At 43.1% G+C, this 20,216-nt stretch overlaps 1 protein-coding gene across 5 annotated transcripts in view; it reads right to left on the bottom strand.

The window, feature by feature from the left end:
- YLPM1 (YLP motif containing 1) overlaps window positions 1-20,216 on the bottom strand; it is a 74,706-nt gene that overhangs the window by 29,079 nt on the left and 25,411 nt on the right. For 4 of the 5 annotated variants that reach the window (XM_066627234.1, XM_066627269.1, XM_066627260.1 and 1 more), the window contains 10 exons: window positions 16,992-19,103; window positions 15,540-15,660; window positions 12,855-13,374; window positions 11,608-11,700; window positions 10,727-10,904; window positions 9,555-9,688; window positions 6,271-6,425; window positions 5,508-5,570; window positions 3,758-3,877; window positions 391-567 (listed from right to left, as the gene is read on the bottom strand). In XM_066627234.1, coding sequence (XP_066483331.1) covers window positions 391-567; window positions 3,758-3,877; window positions 5,508-5,570; window positions 6,271-6,425; window positions 9,555-9,688; window positions 10,727-10,904; window positions 11,608-11,700; window positions 12,855-13,374; window positions 15,540-15,660; window positions 16,992-19,103 — 3,673 coding nt within the window. The remainder of the gene's footprint in view (window positions 1-390; window positions 568-3,757; window positions 3,878-5,507; window positions 5,571-6,270; window positions 6,426-9,554; window positions 9,689-10,726; window positions 10,905-11,607; window positions 11,701-12,854; window positions 13,375-15,539; window positions 15,661-16,991; window positions 19,104-20,216) is intronic. The other variant, XM_066627243.1, reaches the window with a different exon arrangement.

Below are 20,216 nucleotides of genomic sequence, written 5' to 3'. Positions count from 1 at the left end.
GTGTAAAAAAAAATTGGCCCATGTCACAAGAAGTGTTTTCGAAAGTAAGATTGGTGGACTAAGAAGAAGTACTGTAAGAACAGAATGATTACAAGTTAAGTTGGAACAGGAAATGCCTCCTGGTTGTCCTTTGCCATACCCCTTGAAGATTTGGGGGAAGATATCTTCATTTCAACCCAGGCAGCAATGCCTTGAAACTTGGGTCAGTGCAGCTCCTTTGCAATGCTGGAGCTCCTTGGCAATGCTGGCCTCCAATCCTAAGCACCCAAGCTTGGCTCTCTTTTAACTTCCTGTGGTCCAGGCTTGATACTCATAGTTCAAAGTCACGGAAAATCTACTTAGAGATGTTAGCAACTACAAAGGTCAAGGAAGTTACCCAAGAAAGTTTACCTCAACCCCTTTTGTTTTTGCTGCACTCCAGAACTGTTCGAAGTGGCGTACTCTGTCATTGATGGCATCAAGGATGATGAAAGGGAAAAACCCATCATCCAAAGTCTTTTTGAAGGTTTTGAACATACTGGCACGATAAATCTCTTCCATATCAGCTTCATATTCATACTCCAAAATCTATTCCAGAAAACAGAACGTTAGACAAAAGAACAATCCTTTCTAAAAGGAGTCAATTCCAGCTTATTGCTATCATAGATGCAGAACCATTTATTTAGTTAAAAGATTTTTAACTTGCCTTTCCTCAATTTATAGATTGAAAAATCGATTTATAAAAACAATGAATAAACATGGGGGGGAACCAACTGGAGGAGGGCAAAACAATTTACACTCAAGGATCTGCTATAGAGGCACAGGAGGCAGACAACCTATCACTCAAACGCCAGACAAATCATAAAGGTTTTGAGCCCTCGCATGAGCCATGAGGGAGGAGGAGGAGGGAGGAGGAGGGAGGATCTCCTCGCCATGAGGGAGGAGGAGGAAGATCTTAATTCCCCTGGTAGGGAGCTCCATAATTGTGACGCCACTACTGAGAAGGCCTGCCCCCATGCCGCCTGCCATCCCCCTAACTTGGGAGAAAGGTGGCATTTGCAGGGAAGCCCCTCAGATGACCTAAGAGGGTGGGCCAGAAAATATGGGAAAGGTAATCCTTCAGATAACCTGGCCCCAAACTGTGAAGATCAATACCAGCACCCTGAATTGGGCCCAGAGGCAAATGGGCAGCCAGTGTAGTTGCTAAAGCAGTGGCTGACAGAATCAAACTGCCTAACTCCAGTAACCACCCTGGTCGCCACATTCTGCACTAACTACAGTTTCCAAACCACCTTCAGGGGTAGCCCCATGTAGAGTGTGTTACAGTAACTGGAAGTGGGTTGCAATCATTATTTGTACATTCTCTGCATGTTGGGAAACACTGCAGAGGCTGGCTGGAGCAGGGCTCCCCACACCCTCGGGAGGCTGCTGCGGGCTCTGGTAAGTCTCAGCAAACCCCTGTGCCTCTCCAAAGTGATGTGATCCTGGCAATTGCTGCCTCCCCCCCACCCTTAAGGGAGCAGAGGCCAGGGCTCTCTCTGCCTGGGACGTCGCGACACCCCAGTTTGGGAACCACTGCACTAGGGCATGGACCATCATGGTCAGGTCCGATTGACCTAAGTACGGCTGCAGCTGGCACACTAGCCAAAGATGAACAAACGCACCCCTGGCCACTGCTGTAACCTGGGTCTGCAGGGAAAGCAGTGAGTCCAGGAGCATCCCCAAACTGCACTTTAACACTAGATTAACACTAGATTAGTAAACAGCATAATTCAAGAGACCTTGCTTCAGAAATCTAACTGTATATTTCCTTTGTATCTTTACTAAGTTACAGCTATTGTACATGGAATCGCAGCAAAAAATGACGGAAGATTCCAAACATGCCAACAGGAAAAATTATATATCTGAAAATGACTGGTGGAATTAGTGTCGGTTTCACTGAGTTCTGCTTTTAATACTGCACCATAGTTTGCATTTTTGAAAACCTGGGCCAAAGCTCAAACATAAGAACGTAAGAACAGCACCACTGGATCAGGCCATAGGCCCATCTAGTCCAGCTTCCTGTATCTCACAGCGGCCCCACCAAATGCCCCAGGGAGCACACCAAATAACAAGAGACCTGCATCCTGGTGCCCTCCCTTGCATCTGACATAGCCCATTTCTAAAATCAGGAGGTTGCACATACACATCATGGCTTGTAACCTGTAATGGATTTTTTCTCCAGAAACTTGTTCAATCCTCTTTTAAAGGCATCCAGGCCAGATGGACATATAGTCATACATGTTGCACTCGATGCAAAACCACTGGATAGCCCCCACCCTGCTGCTGGCTGTCTGACTGCATAGCTTTTTTATTTTGTTTGTTTTTGTTTAGGGGTACTTAAAAACCCTACACTGGTTAGCAGCCCTCTTCTCAAGGGAAGAGAAAGGGCGGCATCTGGGGCCCTGGCTTCCTAGCCCTGCTGCTGAACTTGCACAGACGCTAAACTCGCGGTGCCTTACCTGGCACTGGGTTCCCAGAGGCCACGCGCGCTTCTGCAGAGAGGCTCACATGGTGGTAGGCACTAGCTTTATACTCCTAGCTAGCTCCTTCTCCCTCCCTCCTTGCTGACTGAAAAGGGGCTGGTCTTCCCAGGTGAAATTTCCCTGAATGGGGTGCTTGGATTTGCCTAATGGGGCTCTTATCAACTCCTAAAGGTCAATTGCTATTACCTAAAGGACAATGCTAAATTGCCCTGGCTGGGTGGGAACTGGCACTTCCTAGGTTCTTACCCTCCTACTTCAGTTCTCTGAGGCTGGACTGTTTTTTAACCTCAAGCTGATTTTTTATTTGAGTTTAAACTGCACTGGTTTAAGAGCTTTTTGGCTTGGCAGAACTTACACACTAAGGTTTAAATCCTGTTTAGCCCTGCTAAAATTCTGCTTTTATTAAGTGTGCACCTTTATTTTATTTATTTACTTACTTATTTATTGCTCTCACCTAGATCCTGTCCTAATTTACTGAACCTTTAGATTATGTCCTAACTTAGATTAAGTTTAACTTGAGTTAAGTATAGGGTTAATCTAAACCAAGTAGAAAAACTTGCTTTCCACTTTATCCTCCTCTGTTTTATTTATTTTTCCAAGTGCCTGTACCTTGGGCTCTTACTCACATGTAGGACTCTGCTCCTGCTCAGAGTAGACCTCTGTACGCACTTACGTATTTATTTTTATTGCCCTCACCTAGCTCCTGTGCCCCAACTTGCTGGACCTTAGAATCCCTCCCTCAGGTTAGATTAGGTGCTAGCTTAGGTAAAGCTAAGCTAAAGGTAAAGCTAAATTTCAATGTTGATCTAAGGTGGCCCTTGGGCACTGTGGCCCAAGACAGCTAGCACACCAGTCAGGGAGTTGATATAGCTTAGAACACCATTTGGATTAATCAGGTACCAAGGATTGACCTGTCAATGCTAATATATTATTCCAGCATTTCCCAAACTGTGGGTCATGAGCCCATGTGTGGTGGGTCGAGACCCCATGTTATGAAGTAGCCTCTGGTCATTTCTGTGGGCCATTCGGAGGCCCACAGAGGCCAACAGAGTAGGTTGCCGGCCTGGTATGATCCAGAAGAGGCTTCCAGGACCTCCCAAAAGCATTCTGGCACCACCAGAGGCATCGTGACATGACGCACCATAGAGGACAAGGTAGGTCGCAGCACCGTAAAGTTTCAGAATCAGTGTATTATTCTATGCCTTCTTGAGAAGGTCAGCTACAGTGACTTCACTGGAAAGTGAATTGTGTACCTTTTTCTTCACTCTTTTCTTTGTATCTGGGTCTCTCTCCTCTTTCTCGATTTCAGTGATAAAATAGTCATCCAGGCTGAGCACTCTGGGTGCAGCTCCTCCACATTCCACTTCCTTATCCTGGGAAGGAAACAGGAAGGAAAAAGAACATAAGAACATAAGAACAGCCCCACTGGATCAGGCCATAGGCCCATCTAGTCCAGCTTCCTGTATCTCACAGCGGCCCACCAAATGCCCCAGGGAGCACACCAGATAACAAGAGACCTCATCCTGGTGCCCTCCCTTGCATCTGGCATTCTGACATAACCCATTTCTAAAATCAGGAGGTTGTGCATACACATCATGGCTTGTACCCCATAATGGATTTTTCCTCCAGAAACTTGTCCAATCCCCTTTTAAAGGCATCTAGGCTAGACGCCAGCACCACATCCTGTGGCAAGGAGTTCCACAGACCGACCACACGCTGAGTAAAGAAATATTTTCTTTTGTCTGTCCTAACCCGCCCAACACTCAATTTTAGTGGATGTCCCCTGGTTCTGGTATTATGTGAGAGTGTAAAGAGCATCTCCCTATCCACTCTGTCCATCCCCTGCATAATTTTGTACATCTCAATCATGTCTCCCCTCAGGCGTCTCTTTTCTAGGCTGAAGAGGCCCAAACGCTGTAGCCTTTCCTCATAAGGAAGGTGCCCCAGCCCTGTAATCATCTTAGTCGCTCTCTTTTGCACCTTTTCCATTTCCACTATGTCTTTTTTGAGATGCGGCGACCAGAACTGGACACAATACTCCAGGTGTGGCCTTACCATAGATTTGTACAACGGCATTATAATACTAGCCGTTTTGTTCTCAATACCCTTCCTTATGATCCCAAGCATAGAATTGGCCTTCTTCACTGCTGCCGCACATTGGCTCGATACTTTCATCGACCTGTCCACCACCACCCCAAGATCTCTCTCCTGATCTGTCACAGACAGCTCAGAACTCATCAGCCTATATCTAAAGTTTTGATTTTTTGCCCCAATGTGCATGACTTTACACTTACTGACATTGAAGCGCATCTGCCATTTTGCTACCCATTCTGCCAGTCTGGAGAGATCCTTCTGGAGCTCCTCACAATCACTTCTGGTCTTCACCACTAGGAAAAGTTTGGTGCCGTCTGCAAACTTAGCCACTTCACTGCTCAACCCTGTCTCCAGGTCATTTATGAAGAGGTTGAAAAGCACCGGTCCCAGGACAGATCCTTGGGGCACACCGCTTTTCACCTCTCTCCATTGTGAAAATTGCCCATTGACACCCACTCTCTGCTTCCTGGCCTCCAACCAGTTCTCAATCCATGAGAGGACCTGTCCTCTAATTCCCTGACTGTGGAGTTTTTTTTACACAAATGATTTGCACACAAAATGATTTGCATTTGTGTAACAACTGCTTCCTCTGGGATACACAGCACTCTCACTAAAGCTCCACCACAATTAGATCATTCTAGTTTCACTTTTTTACTTCAGTCAATTCAGAGATACAAACTATATTATAGCAACAGAGGAAGGGACCCAAGTTATTTGAGTAAATAGCTAAGAGGCATGGCTTAGAATCCAAAACATACTTCCACCAAAGACAGGTACTAAATTTATCATCCTTTCTTCTCTAAATAGATACAGAAAGGAAACTGTGCCCCTGATGGGATGAAGATACTTTCAAGTTCTCCTCTAAAATATGATTAAGGACATGAAGAAAGCTGATGGTTATCCACTCACCCTGATGAGTTTTGCAACATGGGTCTTTCCACTGCCAGGCAATCCTCTCATGATAATGACAATCTAAAACAAAGACAGCATAAGTGAAAGACCAGCCTCCTAATGAGCTGAATAATGTGAATGAGCACTGGAACTAAAGCATCTGGGTCAGTACTATTAACTCAGTCCATCCCTGCTGCAATGTAACTGAAATCCCTTGCCCCTATAAATGCTATTTTTTTCTTGGGAGAGAGGTTTCCACTCTTCCCTCTGAAAAGAAAGCAGCTGGATAAGGGTGGACATGTAATTTTTGCTAGAATTGCAGTGAGGAAGGAACAGGTTAAAGTTAAGAGAAAGCAATTTTGAAATGCAGGTGCAAATTACCATTTTAAAAAGGACTCCTGTTCCCAAACTCAATTTCAAGAACAATTCTGTTCTTGGTTTGAGTAAAACTTAATGCATTTGCACTACCAAAACATTCCCAAGGGGTTGGAAAGTGGGTTCTGCTATAACTAGGAGAGGGGAAAGAGAGAGTAGACTGACCCAGTCTGACCCTTTCTCCCTGAGCACAGAGTTTCTGCACATGGTAAGCAGAACAGTATTCCAAATTAAAATTTTATACATTTCTAATCTACTCTTTTTTAGATTCACAAATCAGTCAGACTTTGGAAGGCATAAGAATTTGCTTCAGAAGAGTATGTGCTACATGAATGCTAGCAGAAGTTGACATTTTGAATATATACTGTTAACCAAGATTTAAAAGTCACACATCCACAGTACTCACTCGTTCTGGCCTACTCTCCCTTCCAGGTGGCTTCAGGATATCATCCACATTTTTCGATTCTGGTTTCCTTTCTACACGTGGTGCAGGAGGTGGCTGCCGGGGTATTGATGGAGTAGAAATTGGCATTCTGTCCTCAGGGTAATTTCTTCGGTCACCTTAACATGAGGTTTGTAGAAGAGATACACATAATGAAATCAAAATTTCATGACCATAACTCCGAAGAAACATCCACTTCTGCTTCCACCATGTTTCACTGGCACTTTTTCTCCTACTTGCAAAAATCTAATTAATTTGTACATTCTACTAATTCATTTCAGAATGAAATGTCTAAACTAGAACAAAAAACACCAAAAGCTAACACAGCAATAAAAAAAAGAATGAAATGCAGTATCTTTTTCCAGATTCTGGACATGAACATTTTCTGTTGCTTAGGAAAGCTTTTTTAACCTCTGCCCCAGAAAAAGGGGGCTATACTTAAGAACCTTTAAATGTGTGAAATATTTGAACATGTAAAACCCTTGGACACACAATGTCACCACAATGATTCACTATACCAGGGCTTTTCAAACTGGGAAGTCATGACGCCCCAGCTTGTGGGCTCTGGCCCCTGCCCCCTTAAGGGGTGGGGCAGCCTGGAGGCAGGGAGGAGGCAGCAGCGCGATCCCAGGATCGTGCTGCTCAGGGGGGTTGCAGGGGCTTGGGTACACAACCCAAGACCCTGCAGCCTTCCGGGGGTGGGAGGAGCCCGGCGCGACCTGCAGCAGGGCTCCCCGCAGCAGTGAAAGTAGATGTGGAGCGATCATCCACAGTGTCATGGAGACAATAAACATGAATTTGGACAAACTCTGGAAGTTCATGGTAGACAGGGTGGCCTAGCATGCTGTGGTCCATGGGGTCATGAAGAATCGGACACGACTTAACAACTGAACAACGTTCTACTGTGTTCGAAGGGGTTTACTCCCAGGAAAGTGTATATGGGTTTGCAGCCTAGCCCTTGAACACAAAAAACCTTATCACTCATGCCCTGCAAAATCTATACTAAAAAACAAACACACACACAAAAACACAAGCTCTACAGGAATTATTACAAGATTTTATTTTCACAAGCAGGGTAGTGTATAGTCTGTAAATGTACAGACGAGCAGATTTTAAACAACAACAAAACAGGTTTCTCACTCTTACGACTGGTTAAATCTCAAAACCCAATGTTTGATCAGGGGTTAGAGGCAAAGCTTCAGTTTGTTGTTGCACTCAAACCACAGACAAAGAATATATACTGATCTCATAAATATAAAGTAATTTGTCTGCATAACTTATTTTTTATTATAATGTAAATAGCTGATAATACATTATATAGGTCACAGAAGTGACAATTTCTTGGTGCAAAATTTCATGATCTGTGTAAAGCTGTGATTGGAAATCATGCCAAACAATGCAATGGGAAAAGGCCAATGCATACAGGTAGGCATGACTTCTTGTTTTCCAATCAGTTTCATTTGCGTGGTCAGTCAGCAGTGTTCTGATTCAAGAAAAGTCAATTACATAGCAAGAATGAGAACACAGCTTGGATGTTCACATTTCTGGGAGAGAAAGTACTGTAGATACTCAGGTATAGTAGTGAAATTTTTGCCAAGTAATCAAGCTCCAATTATCACTTTGCCTTATCTCTGGGTCAATCAGAGGGCAGAGCCTTTCAACTCTGAACAGTTTCCTTTCTCAAGCTGCAGACAGGCACCAGGCAGGCAGGGCAGAGATAGTTTCTAAGGCAACTGGGAAATTCTAGCCAAAGTTAACCTTTTAATCTCCTTCCTTCTGCTGCAGCCTGGTTCTGCTTTGCAAATGCTTGCAAAGCAGGTCTGTTTTTTGAAACACCAGGATGAGAATCCTCCTTTCCATCTGAAGCAGGCTACAATTCAATGCACCCTTACTTAAGAATAACACCAATGGAAAGCAGTGGGTCTACTTCTGAGTAAAAAGGGTTGCAAATATATGCAGCTGCATCTCTCTGCTGTGAATTGAATTGCACACTCCCAGTTATGTGTTATGTGTTGCATGTTGTATGCAGAACTTCTGGCTTAACACACCAGACACTTTAAAGGTGGTTTTGATTCATGGTTCAACCTTTTTCACTGGCATATCCCTTGGCAGCTCATTTCCATAAATTGTACCCTTCCTATTAGCAAAATGTTTGTAATTAATAGTACAAGCCCTCATCTCCCCCATATGAAAACCCAGACTTCATGTATTCATCACAGTGTTTTCTCTTTTTATCTGCTTGAAGAACAGAAGACTCTGCCTTTGCACTGTTTTGCACCAGAAGTGTGCTGAGAAATTCTGGGTGATCGATCACTTTCCATATTACGTTTCAGCTTTTTTACTGTGCTGGTTTTCAATCACTGGTTCATACATGAATTGATGACCAAAAACTAGCTGTTGGTGGGGCTTTCACAGTCAACTAGCTATCTCCCTTCCTGCCTTGCTGGTCCTTGTAAGGCATTCCTGTCTTGCAAAGCATTCTGGAGCATGACCTGCATTATGCCATTCTTTTTCAAGTACCCCTAAAGGTCCTGCTGAGTGTCCCTGGGAGTACATGAATACCAGGTTGGGAACCACTGTTCTACTGGTATGTAGTTTACAGTGCACTTACTCTGATAGTGTTTACAAAAAGGTGGTGAAGACCAGAATTTAAAAAGAATAGAAATGTATCTTATGATCTTTTACTATGTTTTTAATAAATTAGAGGCTACAGTTCTTAGGTAACAATTAGCGGTAGGTTTTCAGGATCTGGCCTCAGGTAAAATCAGACAAAACTACAGTCAGACACCCCCCTAACCTCCAACTTATCCAAGGGTCATAGAAAATTCCATTATTGTTGGTTCAAAACCTGCCCTCGACTTGTCTGTGGGGTAGACTTATAGGTGAGTATCTGCAGTATTTATTTCTGCTATTTGCCCTAATGCTAAAATAAAATTAGCATATGTTTCAATATTTATTGGACAACTTTGAACAACATTTTTTCAGTCCTGGGTGAAGAGTTGGTCCTTGCTGTTATTAAGAAGGAGATGGGGCAAATTTGAATTTTTGCGCTATCCTGATTGACACTGGTTACCAAGACAATACAATTACTCTAGTAAGTTACTCTCTTTTAATTATTTGATTTTTCCTAATTTAAAATACACTTTCAGTAATTATAAATATTTTCATCCTTAAAGAAAAAGTAGCACCAATCCAGCTTATGTTCTCATCCTATCCCATAATATTTTGCCAAAGTTAAAGAATTATACCTCCAAACACAGAAGGCCCATGATCATAGGGAGGGCGATCTATTTTTCTCTCATATGGCTGTCTTTCAAATCCTCCCCTTCTTGAGTTTGCATGATCTCTGTCACGGTAAGACTGAGTTCGTGAAGGAGATGGCCTGTCAAATGGAAACAGCATTTTGTAACAACAATATGATTGCATATAACAGCCATTTCACCAAAACAGATACCTCTAATAAATGTGGCTAATTCCTGATCAGCCCATACATTGCTACTGAGTACAAACATATTTTCGTATTCCCGCTCCAAATGACATACCATTGGAGGAAAAACGTTCACTGGTCTCTAGGGAGCCAGAAGTACCTCTGGAGGCTATTTCCTCACTTTTCTTTACAAAGAACCAACAAATTACAAGAGAACAAATTACAGTTAATGAATATAAATAACAATTCATTTTTCAAGCTCAGGTGCTAAAAGTTTTTAAGTAGTCCATTCAACCAATCACTGTTTAACAAATTGCTTAAATCAACTTAAATCAAGTTAAATTGCTGTTTAACTTAACAGTAAAGGTCCACAGATAAGGTCTGTAAGTGGCAACCAGAAATTATTCTGGCTGTTGGCAAGGAAAGCCTCCAGTATACTACCCATTTTTTTTAAAAAGGTGACAGCAACACAGAAAAGCAGTGTGCGCCTCTTTCAAAACAACTCCACGACATGCTGGGGCACAGCATCAAGGTCTGGGTAGGAAGGCTGAATTGCTACAAATACACACGCACACCTACTGTTCTCTAAAAAAACCCTTCATACTGCAGAGTACCAAGGGAATGCACTTTGCACAGTAGAAAGTGAGAAAGTAATGGCTGATTTCCTAATTTCCTGATGGCTACTAAGAAAAATGCTTGGTTACCAAGTCCAGTTCAAATATATTGACCCCTGCTTTCTGGATAGTATTGTGATAAGTAGCTCTTTCTAGTTTATTTTTAACCAACCCTTTAATTTGGCAAGAGCCTACTTTCACATGAACATATGCCTGATGTTATTCAAACTAAAACTTTTTATCTGAATTAAGGAACACAGCAATTTATATGTACAAAGTCACATTTCACAGCAGAAAAATACTTGAGGATTACTGCTCACAAACAGACCTAAGGTCTCATACACAACCACTGTGTTCTGGTTGTTTCTATCCAACATACCTGTCTTCTCGCAGATAGCGTTCTTTGTCAAATCTTTCCCGTTCATGGTCTCCAGAAGTACGGTCCCTGTATGACTCTCGTTCTCTCCTGAAATCTCTGTGATCTATATTGGAATTATTTTGCCTCTCAAAGTAAATTTCTCTCTCCTTGCTGTATCGATCCCGCTGGCCTGGATGTTCTGGAAGAAAAAGTTAAGAAAATCTAACAGCTGTTCTGTAGAATAAGAAAGGAGATTGAAGTGGCAGAATTCTTTGGGTGAGTTAATTCAAATTGCAAGTAGAAGGCTGTATTCTTGAATAATGCCCTCTCCCCACTTTAAAAATTTCTTACATATTTAAAAAAAACAACACCAGCACATCAGGAAGAAAGGTTTAACCCAGTCTTCTTCTTGATGTGCTAGTTTACAAAATGCAGGGAAATCCTCCTAAAGCCTAAATCCTAACCCACTTTCCAGCACTGGCATAGCTGTGCCAATGGGACATGTGCTGCATCCTGCAGTTGGGGGGCAGTCATGGAAGTCTCCTCAAAGTAAGGGAATGTTTGTTCCCTTACCTCAGAGTTGCATTGTCCTTATGTCAGTGCTGGAAAGTGGGTTAGGATTGTGCCATAAGTGACTGAGGACTTTAAAAAATAATGACCAATCTATCTGCAGGCTGAAACAGACTAAAGTGTTACAATCCAGGATTCTGCCATTTCACTCTAGAATGGCTCGAAGACAAACATTTAAAAACAACTCAAAGCATGAGAAAAGTATTTAAGTCACTGTGATATAAAATGGGGAGGAAAATGCATTTCTTTTCTTAACAAGAACCTATTACATATTAAACAGATGCCTGTCTGTCTTCAAAGAGACATCTCAGAAACACCAAAGATACACCCACCTTTTGTAAAGGACTGTCTCTCATGAGGAGGTTCTGGACGCAGAGCTATTCGCTCCCCATAAGGAATTTGTCCACCTTTACAGGTGGTTATATCTGTTAAACACAAATTGGCAATAAAATAATTAAAGAAATTATCCTAGAGCCCATCTTTCAACATGTGTCCTTTCTTTAGACAAAGGTAATGGCTCTGGGGAAGGTAATGTTCTCTGCTGCTTTAAAAACAAAAAATTAGGTGTATTAATCACTTAGGTCAACAAATTATACTTGGCATAAAGAGTCTATATTTTGCCTTTCTCACAAATGTTTAATTAATGTTTAATTAAATTAAAAACAGACATTACCTAGCTAAAACTCTCACGAGAGAAACTCCTTAGCAACAATGCAATTCATTCACGTCTAATATCTGTTTCCAAACCAATACAGCAGATGCCAATAAATAGGGGAATTCAGTTAATGCTGTTCCTCACAGAGGAGACTCATGAAGCGTTAAAAAAAATAACTGAGAGAAGAGGAAATAACTGGTGGGTAGGCCCACACAGCTATACAAATCCTATCTATTATTTGGGATTGGGTGGTTGACTGGCTATATTTTATGCAACAGCAGCATTTGGGTACTTTGACACACAGGCATCAAAGAAACTGAAGATTAGAAGCGCAAATAATATGATTTTTAATTTTTGCTCAGTCATGCCAAGATGCACCTAGTCAAGCATTCTGTTTCCAAACCCTTCATAAACTTCTATCACCTCCATAATAATATTTTCTCTAAACTAAGAAGTCTGAAACGCTTTAGTGTTTTGTCATTGGAAAGGTGCTCCAGAGCAGTGCTACAATTACTGGAGTAAACAACAAGCAATGCATTGTGGATCCCCATCCCTCAATCACACTTTTACAGTAAATTGGCCATTTCAGGTCCAAATGCTGCTACTTCTGTAAGACTGCAAATTTGCATTCTATTCTTTATCAACATAGAGTCCAAGGGAGGCAACATTCTCTACCGAAGGAATAAAATCAAGAGCCCTTGTCACAGAAGTTCATAACCTTAACCGGCAACCGGAAGATTAAGGATGTTGAGAGTTAAATCAAACATCACATTTCCGGGTTGCTATTTGACATAAAGGTGCCTTCAAGCCTTCATTTTCAAATTTACAGAATGTATTCCAGTGCACTTTGGGCAGAAACGGTGAGGTTTCCTAAGTTGCAGGCATAACTAACATGCCAGCTAGATTAAAATTAAGAGCACTCACCTTGACCACGGCCATGTCCATGTCCATAATCAACAGTCTGCTGAACAAGTGGGGGCTTGGAAAGCTGCAGCATACCTGACGAAGGGGATACTGGGATTGTTGATGAAGGTAGTCCGGGTTCTGATGTAGGGAAGTCATACTCTGACTTTGTCCCTTTATCTTCACTGGAATCCCAAAGTCCATGGAAAGAATCCTCATCCCAGCGTTCTTGGTTCATGGCAGGGGATGTTACCACAGATGCTGAAACCTGAGTGGTTGTTGCAGTTGAAATGGGAACTGGAGCATTTCCCTGTGCTGGTGGAGCAGGTTGCTTTATTACTGGGAGAGGGGCCTTCACAGCTGGAACAGGTGGTCTCACCATTGGGCCAGAGGGCTTTGCTACTGGGACAGCTGGTTTGGTTGTTGGGGTAGATTTTGGGGAGGGCTTCCGAAACAAAACAGGTGGTTTCACAATTACAGCTGGAGTAGGCTTTATAGGTTGTTCCTCTATTGGAAACTCAGGCTGCATTTCAGCAGAGGTCTAGACAAAAGGAAAAAAAAAGATGTATTAAGGAACCATTGTATAAGAACTGGTGTCACCTGTTTTTGTGGAAGCTCACTGTCAGAGAAGGGTACAGTTACATCAAAGCTAATTTTAAGCAATTGTACATATGTGCTCCATATGACATCTATATCTAATAAATACCCAACTTTTGAACTAGCAGTCCCCTACTTTATCCCAATTTGCACAAAGCACTTCCTGTCTAATTCTTCTCAAGGCTGGGTCAGGTGTTTGGTGCACACAGAGAAGTGGAAGGGTGAAAGCAAAATCTGATGCAACATGGCCACAAAAAAATTTAGCAGCGATTTGTCTAACACATCAACCATTTTAAAGGGCATTTTGAAAGAAATGTCTTTAGTTTCTCTCTTTTGGGGGTGAGGATAGAAGAAAGGAGGAAAAAGAAAGGAGGTGGCTGTGAAATGTTTCTTTGAATATACAAACTACTACCAAGAATTGTTGGATAAGGCATTATTTCTGACACATGGCTGTGTCTTTGGTGCTAATCTAGGTAGAGAAGTTTTCAAACATCTGAATCAGCCTTCAGGTCAGAACATGACCTCCTATAAAGGGAATGTACCCATTACCAATAATAATAAGTAATATAGGATGGCTAATATGCCACTGTATGAGAATTATTCTTTGGGATGTAATGAGAATCAGTTTCTAGTCTGTCACCAATACAATTTAATATTTATATAAAATTGCTAGAAGAAATCTGAAGATTTGGAATGTTGTATCATGACATCCAATTCTAGCTTCATCTGATATAGAAGCTTTCCTGAAACAATGTCCAGGGAATAACAACAAACAGAATTAATGCTAACAAATTGAATCCAGAGAAGGTGAAAATAACAAAAATAGAAATGCATGTGTTCTAGGAAGAGGTATGTTTATCTGCTCCTAGTTGCTCAGACAGTAGCAGTGTGCCAACAGTACCTTTTCCCAGCTACAACCCTTCCTCAAAGATGACAATCTGATGATCCTTTTATCCATGGGAAATGCTGGGAAGAAGTCAGAGTGGAGGCAATCCCCTTGTAAATTTCCTCTACCATGAAGATGATGCTGGAGCAGAGGGCCTGCTCAGCATCTTCAACAGTCTCTTCTGCAGTTGTAAGAGTACAGGAGGAAAGAGATGCTGTCTCGGCAGCATCTCCATCCTCTGTAGCCTAGTGGCGATGGATGCAGCATCACTCCTGATTTGAGGGCTACTGAAATCTCCCTTGGACGTGTAGTAAGGAAGAGACTAAGCAGTGCTTCTTTCCTGCCTGTATGTCAGCATCTGTCCAGATGTGCTGGTGGTCTAGAGACCGGATGGCCATCCGACTTCTCATACTGAGCAAAGGCAAATGTTGCACTGATTGGCTCTCTGCTTCAGACCTAACCAGATTTGATGGGTTTACTGAGTACCATTTGGCTAACTGATCATCTTATTTTAGTTGGAGGGTATTTTGAAAGAAATGTCTTTCTTTTCTCTCTTTTTGTGGGGAGGGGGGAGAAGGAGGAAAAAAATCCCTCCTCAACCCTGGACAGGAAGGGAAAAGCAAGAAATAACAGAAGGCAAGATGGAAGAAAATGATTCCTTTTCTAAGTTGGTCTTGAAGGTGAAAAGCTGTATCCTTCTCTTTGCTTAAGGAAGGCCAGAGAAAGCTGATGATGGAGATAACTCCGAATGTGCCTGTCTCAAGAGTGGGAAGGACTAGAAACTGGGAAGAATCTCCTCCCAGAAAGGAAGAAAATCTTTGCTAATTATCATGAGTTCTGGCTCTTGTGTTAGTGGAAGGAGGTAACACACTTTGAATGACCTCCCTTTTCTTCTCCTGGGCAATGGGAAAAGCATAGCTGATGAGATGCTTTGCCAACAGCCAGGAAGAAACAACTGTGAGTTCAGCCAGGCATTTCATGGGAGATAGGTGGTGTAGGCGGAGCCCAAACAAACCATGATGAGACAGAGTAAGCCAGGATTTGGAGATGGTCTGAAGCACCAATCCCAAGTTGCTAAACAAGGCACTATGAATATAGACAATGGTGTTGTGTGATGTTTGAAACAGCTCTATGTAATCTTAAAAACAAATACAAAGAAGCATGCACAAACACAAACAAAAACACTTGTAGCTTTTTTTTTTTTAAAGAAATGCTTAATTTACCTGAAAATGATCCTGCCGATTAGTTGTACTTTGTGGTCTAACCATTTCCTTTGGAGGCAATTCAACCCTATGGGGCTCAGGAACGAATTCTTTCATCTTTTGCATCTGTTCTTTCTGTTCTCTGCAGAATCAAAATGTATATTGTTTGTTTTAAATGTCCTTTTAAGAGCCAACAGCAACACCAATAAAACACAGCTAATCAAGCATAGTACTATTATCAATGCCAAAAATAAAAAAATCAGCACTTTGCAGAGACCTTCTGACTCAAGTTACATTACTTTGTGCCCCCACTTCTGATCTTGTTACAATTTTCAAGAACTGAAAAAATTAAAAATTGTAGTCTGACTAGAAAACCTCCAGTTCACAACACTAAAACAATGATTAGAGACATCACCATAACTAGTAAGCAGCAGATACAATTCTCCACACCTGCACACTTAATTCCTGTCTCATTTAGCACCACAGATCTACACCCTTTGCCAGAGAGTGCAATGTGGCACAGGGTTACTTGCTACAAGGAGTACTGAAAAGTTGAGTAAAGAAAAATGCCACTTCCATTTTACTTGTGGCATCACACGAATATCTGCTTTTATATTTCAATCTTTTCATTGAATGTCACACTTTGCAACTGGGAGGCAAACTGCAGTTGCTTGGAAAAAGAAAGACCTTTTCCAAAAGTCAAAACTCTTGGAAGAACTGAGCTGCTCTCTTAAGGAAACTTGGCTGTTCAGGTATATGAATTCTGAAGCAATCTCATATGTAGTGACTGACAATGCTGGAAGCCAATGAGCAACCATTTCCTTTTCACAGACCTTTAGCTTCCATAAGATCTCTCTTTAAACATATTGCAGATTTCTGAGCCCAAGCTGTTTTATTTTTACTTTTTTTGGCTAAGAAATCTGGATTTGCTTTACCCAAAGATAAAAGCGATCACCACCAGTTAAGAACTGCTCAGTTTTTCTATGGTTTTGCTCATAATTTTCTTGATTTTATGGATGATTATATGGACCATATTTTAAAAAACCTGCTCTAAATTCATTAGTTGATAAAAATCACAATTTAAAGCATAGAGCTCTCAGACCTCCTCTCAGGGGTCTCTAACTCTGCGTCTGCCTCCAAACTGATCAAAATTTTTACAGCTGTCTTCCTAGCTGGGGGCAGAGCTCATAAACTAGTACCCATTGTGGTGGTGTAGTAGTTCAGGTGTCAGACTAAAACCTAAGGAATCCAGGTTTACTTCCCCATTCAACCATAACGCTCCTTGGGTCAGCTTCTATCTGTCAGCCTAACTTACCCTTACAGGTTTGGCAGGAAGGGAGGGGGAAGTGATATGAACATGCGCAGCCCTGAGTTTCTTGACGTTAAGAGTGGGATGCAAATGCAAATAAATAATATGACCTAGAAAAAGAAAGCCAGCTTTTTTGCAAGGTAAGTAAATAACAGCCAACTCACCGTAGCATTTTCAGTTCTTGGGCAGCCTTCAAGATTATTTCATGCTGCCTTTGACTAAGGACCATTACACCTCCTAGTGACTGATCAGCGGGTACATGTGGCTCTTCTCTCAGCAATTCAGATGACCGTGGTGGTATTGGTGGTATGTCCAAACGATCCTCTAAATGTGGGAATCGGTCCATTTCATTGGGATACCACCTGTCTGAAAATCTTTCCCGCTCCCAATCACCCCTATCAGAAGGAAAATCAGATGGCTCTCTCCAAGTATCATGCCTCTCTGGATACTCCCGGATCCTGATCTCCCCCCTATCTCTAGAATCTCTGTCACAGAAATCTCTCTCTCTCTCCTCCGTCCATCGATCCTCACGATATCTGTCCAAAGGTGGAAGAGGTGGAAGGGGAGGCAAAGGTGGAAGAGGAGGGATATCCAGGTCACAACTTACTGTATCTCTGTCCCCCAGTGGTCTTCTATCCCAGTCTCTTTCTAATTCACGATCATACAAATCCAAAGGCCTTCTGATCCTGTCCAGATCTCTGTCCACCTCTCTCTCCCTACACACAGGCCTTTCCCAGTCATCCCAAAAAGGTTCTCGCCTGTCAAGATCAGCAGACAAGGGAGGTAAAGGTGGTAGAGGAGGCAGAGGTGAAAGAGGAGGCAATGCATGACGTGCTAAAAAGTCATCTCTCTCATACTTATCATCATGGAAGCGCTGATCACGCTCAGGCCAATATCGGTCTCTTTCCCAATCCTCCAACCGTCTGCGCTCCAAAGGAGGAGCATCTCTGTATTCAAGATGTCCCTCCTCTAGGCCTGGTTCTCCATAAGCCCATGAAGGTCTGTGTGTTTCCTCACGAGATAGAGGCAAATTTTCATTACTGCCACCATCACGTCTATGCAGTTCCCTCTCCCTGCTACTAGGTCTTCTGACTGGGTCTTGCTCCCAGCTGCTAGCTCGCCGATCTGGACCCCTCTCCCGGCTGCTAGCTCGCCGAGCAGGGCCTCTTTCCTGACTACCAGGTCGCCGATCTGGGACCCTCTCTCGGCTACCAGGCCGCCTGATTGGGCCTCTTTCCCGGCTACTTGCACGGCCCCTCTCTCTGCTGCCCTGTGAACCTGGTTCTCTGTCTCTGATTGGAAACCCTCGGTCCTGGCTGCTTGATTGCCTATTCAGTGTCCTATCTTGGCTGCTTGACTGTCTGCCCATCCCAGACTCCCAGCTGCCTGATTGCCTCTCTGACAGCTTTTCATTAGTTGTTGACCCACTGTTTACATCTCTGTCAGTGGTAGCCCTGGTCTGACCTCTACCTCTACCTGGCATTCCCCTTCCTCTAGTACTTTCCCCTCGACCCCGGCCCCGACCTCTAGTATCTTCTATTCTACCCTGGCCCCTGCCTCTGCCAGCAGGCCCTTTCACCTGATTATCCCCTGGTTTCATTTGCCCTCTCTCCCTGCTATCTAGTTTAGATGATTCCTTGTTCTGATTATTTTCTGAAGAAGCCAACTTATTCTCTGCAGAGTTCAAGTCTTTGTTTCCTATTGTTTGGTTTGATAGCTTCTTCCCTCCTGGTTTTGGAGGAAGAGTTGAAACTGGTGTCTGTTGGAGGGATGAAGAATGAGTTACTGGTTTGGATGTTTCTGTTGGCAGTCTAGATTCTGTGGAGCTCCATTTTTTTCCTTCTGACATCACTGCTCTGTCCTCTATTCTGGATGCATTTTGGTGTGCTTTCGACAGCCCCTTGCCAGGCTGAACTGGACCAGACACTTTTGCATCTGGTGTAGGTTTAGATGTACCTGTCGCTGCCTGATTGCTGGACACATCAGAACAAGATTCTTTATTTTCTGCTTGATGGTGCTGCTGTCCTAAGGGAGGTCTAGGTCCCTGCCACCGCGGTCCACCTACTTGAGAGTTCTGTGCTTGTGATGCACTTGAGGAAGTATAAAATGCTGCTGCTGGCCCCCGGGGGATTGTCCCCTGTTTGCCTGAAGATCCATCTGTATGTTGATTTTGAAGTTTAGGCCTTGGAGCTTCTAAGCGCTGGCCCTGAGGACGAGGCCCTCTCTGTTTTGGAGTTTCAAATCTTTCGAAACCTCTTCCTCGTGGTCCATCAAACCTGTTCAGACAAAATTATTTGCTCAAGTATGACATTTGGAGATCAACAGTGCAAGCCCATAAGACCTCTTTATTTTTTTTAAACTTGTCAAACTCAAATCTCATGAAGTAACAATGATTCATAGAATTAAGCAGAAAGCACGTTATGCTTATGCAACATGCAGTCCAAGTCTTTCCTCCCAGAAGATGGGATAGCAGAAGATCCAAAAAAGCCCCAAAGTAATAAGTGACAGCAGGTACTATGTTCAGCACTAGAAATAGGGCCTGTTCAGACGTTGCTTCTTGAAGTGTAGCACAATAGGAAGATTTCTCAGGCTCATGCATACTTAGGCCCCATTCTCTCAGTCATATAGAAAGTAATATCTGAGTCCTGCAGAATACCACATTCTAATGTTAATGGGGATTCCAGGTACAGATTAATGCAGTATATTTTTCTGCTCAGAGAGAGTAGAAGGATGCTTTTCTCTCCAGCTTCAGGCTTCCCAGAGGTCTCTAGCTGGTCACTGTAGGAAACAGGATGCTGGGTTAGATGCTCTTTTGGCCTGATCCAGTAGGGCTTATTGTGCCACCCCTTAAACATTGGAATATTTATGAGACACTAATTTTTGCTTCCCATAAAGATAGCATTGTTCCTGAAAGGAATGCTAATTTTGTGTAACCCTAAGGGTGCAATCCAGACCCGTATTTGGCATGTTTGCACCTCCTCAGGAGGAAGCCAGGCCGGTGCTCAAAGAAGCGCTGGCCCGTGGAGGCTGACACAAGCCTCCACACTGGCTTCCTCCTTGGAAGTTGCGTCGGCCTGCTTGGAGGCATTCCTGGGCAGTGGGCGGGGAAAGGAGGCGGAGCTGGGAGGCAGGGTTTCAAGCCGCTCCGCTCTCCTCAGACTTGCGCCACCTTAAGCTATGGCGCAAATCCAAGGAGACCCATTGGGGTCAGCAGCTCTAACCTGGAGGTAAGGGGAAATGTTTCCCCTTACCTCTGGCTGAGCTGCTTATGGCCACTATCCTGCGCTGGATACAGCGCAAGCCTCCTTGCTTGCCTGTTCCAGAGCAGGACAGGATTGTGCCCTAAGATGAACAAAGTAATGGAATGCCTGCACTTTGCAAAGCGACAA

The sequence above is a fragment of the Tiliqua scincoides genome, chromosome 1 (assembly GCF_035046505.1).
Source record: "Tiliqua scincoides isolate rTilSci1 chromosome 1, rTilSci1.hap2, whole genome shotgun sequence".
Taxonomy (NCBI): domain Eukaryota; kingdom Metazoa; phylum Chordata; class Lepidosauria; order Squamata; family Scincidae; genus Tiliqua; species Tiliqua scincoides.
This window is presented reverse-complemented; position numbering and strand designations above follow the sequence as displayed.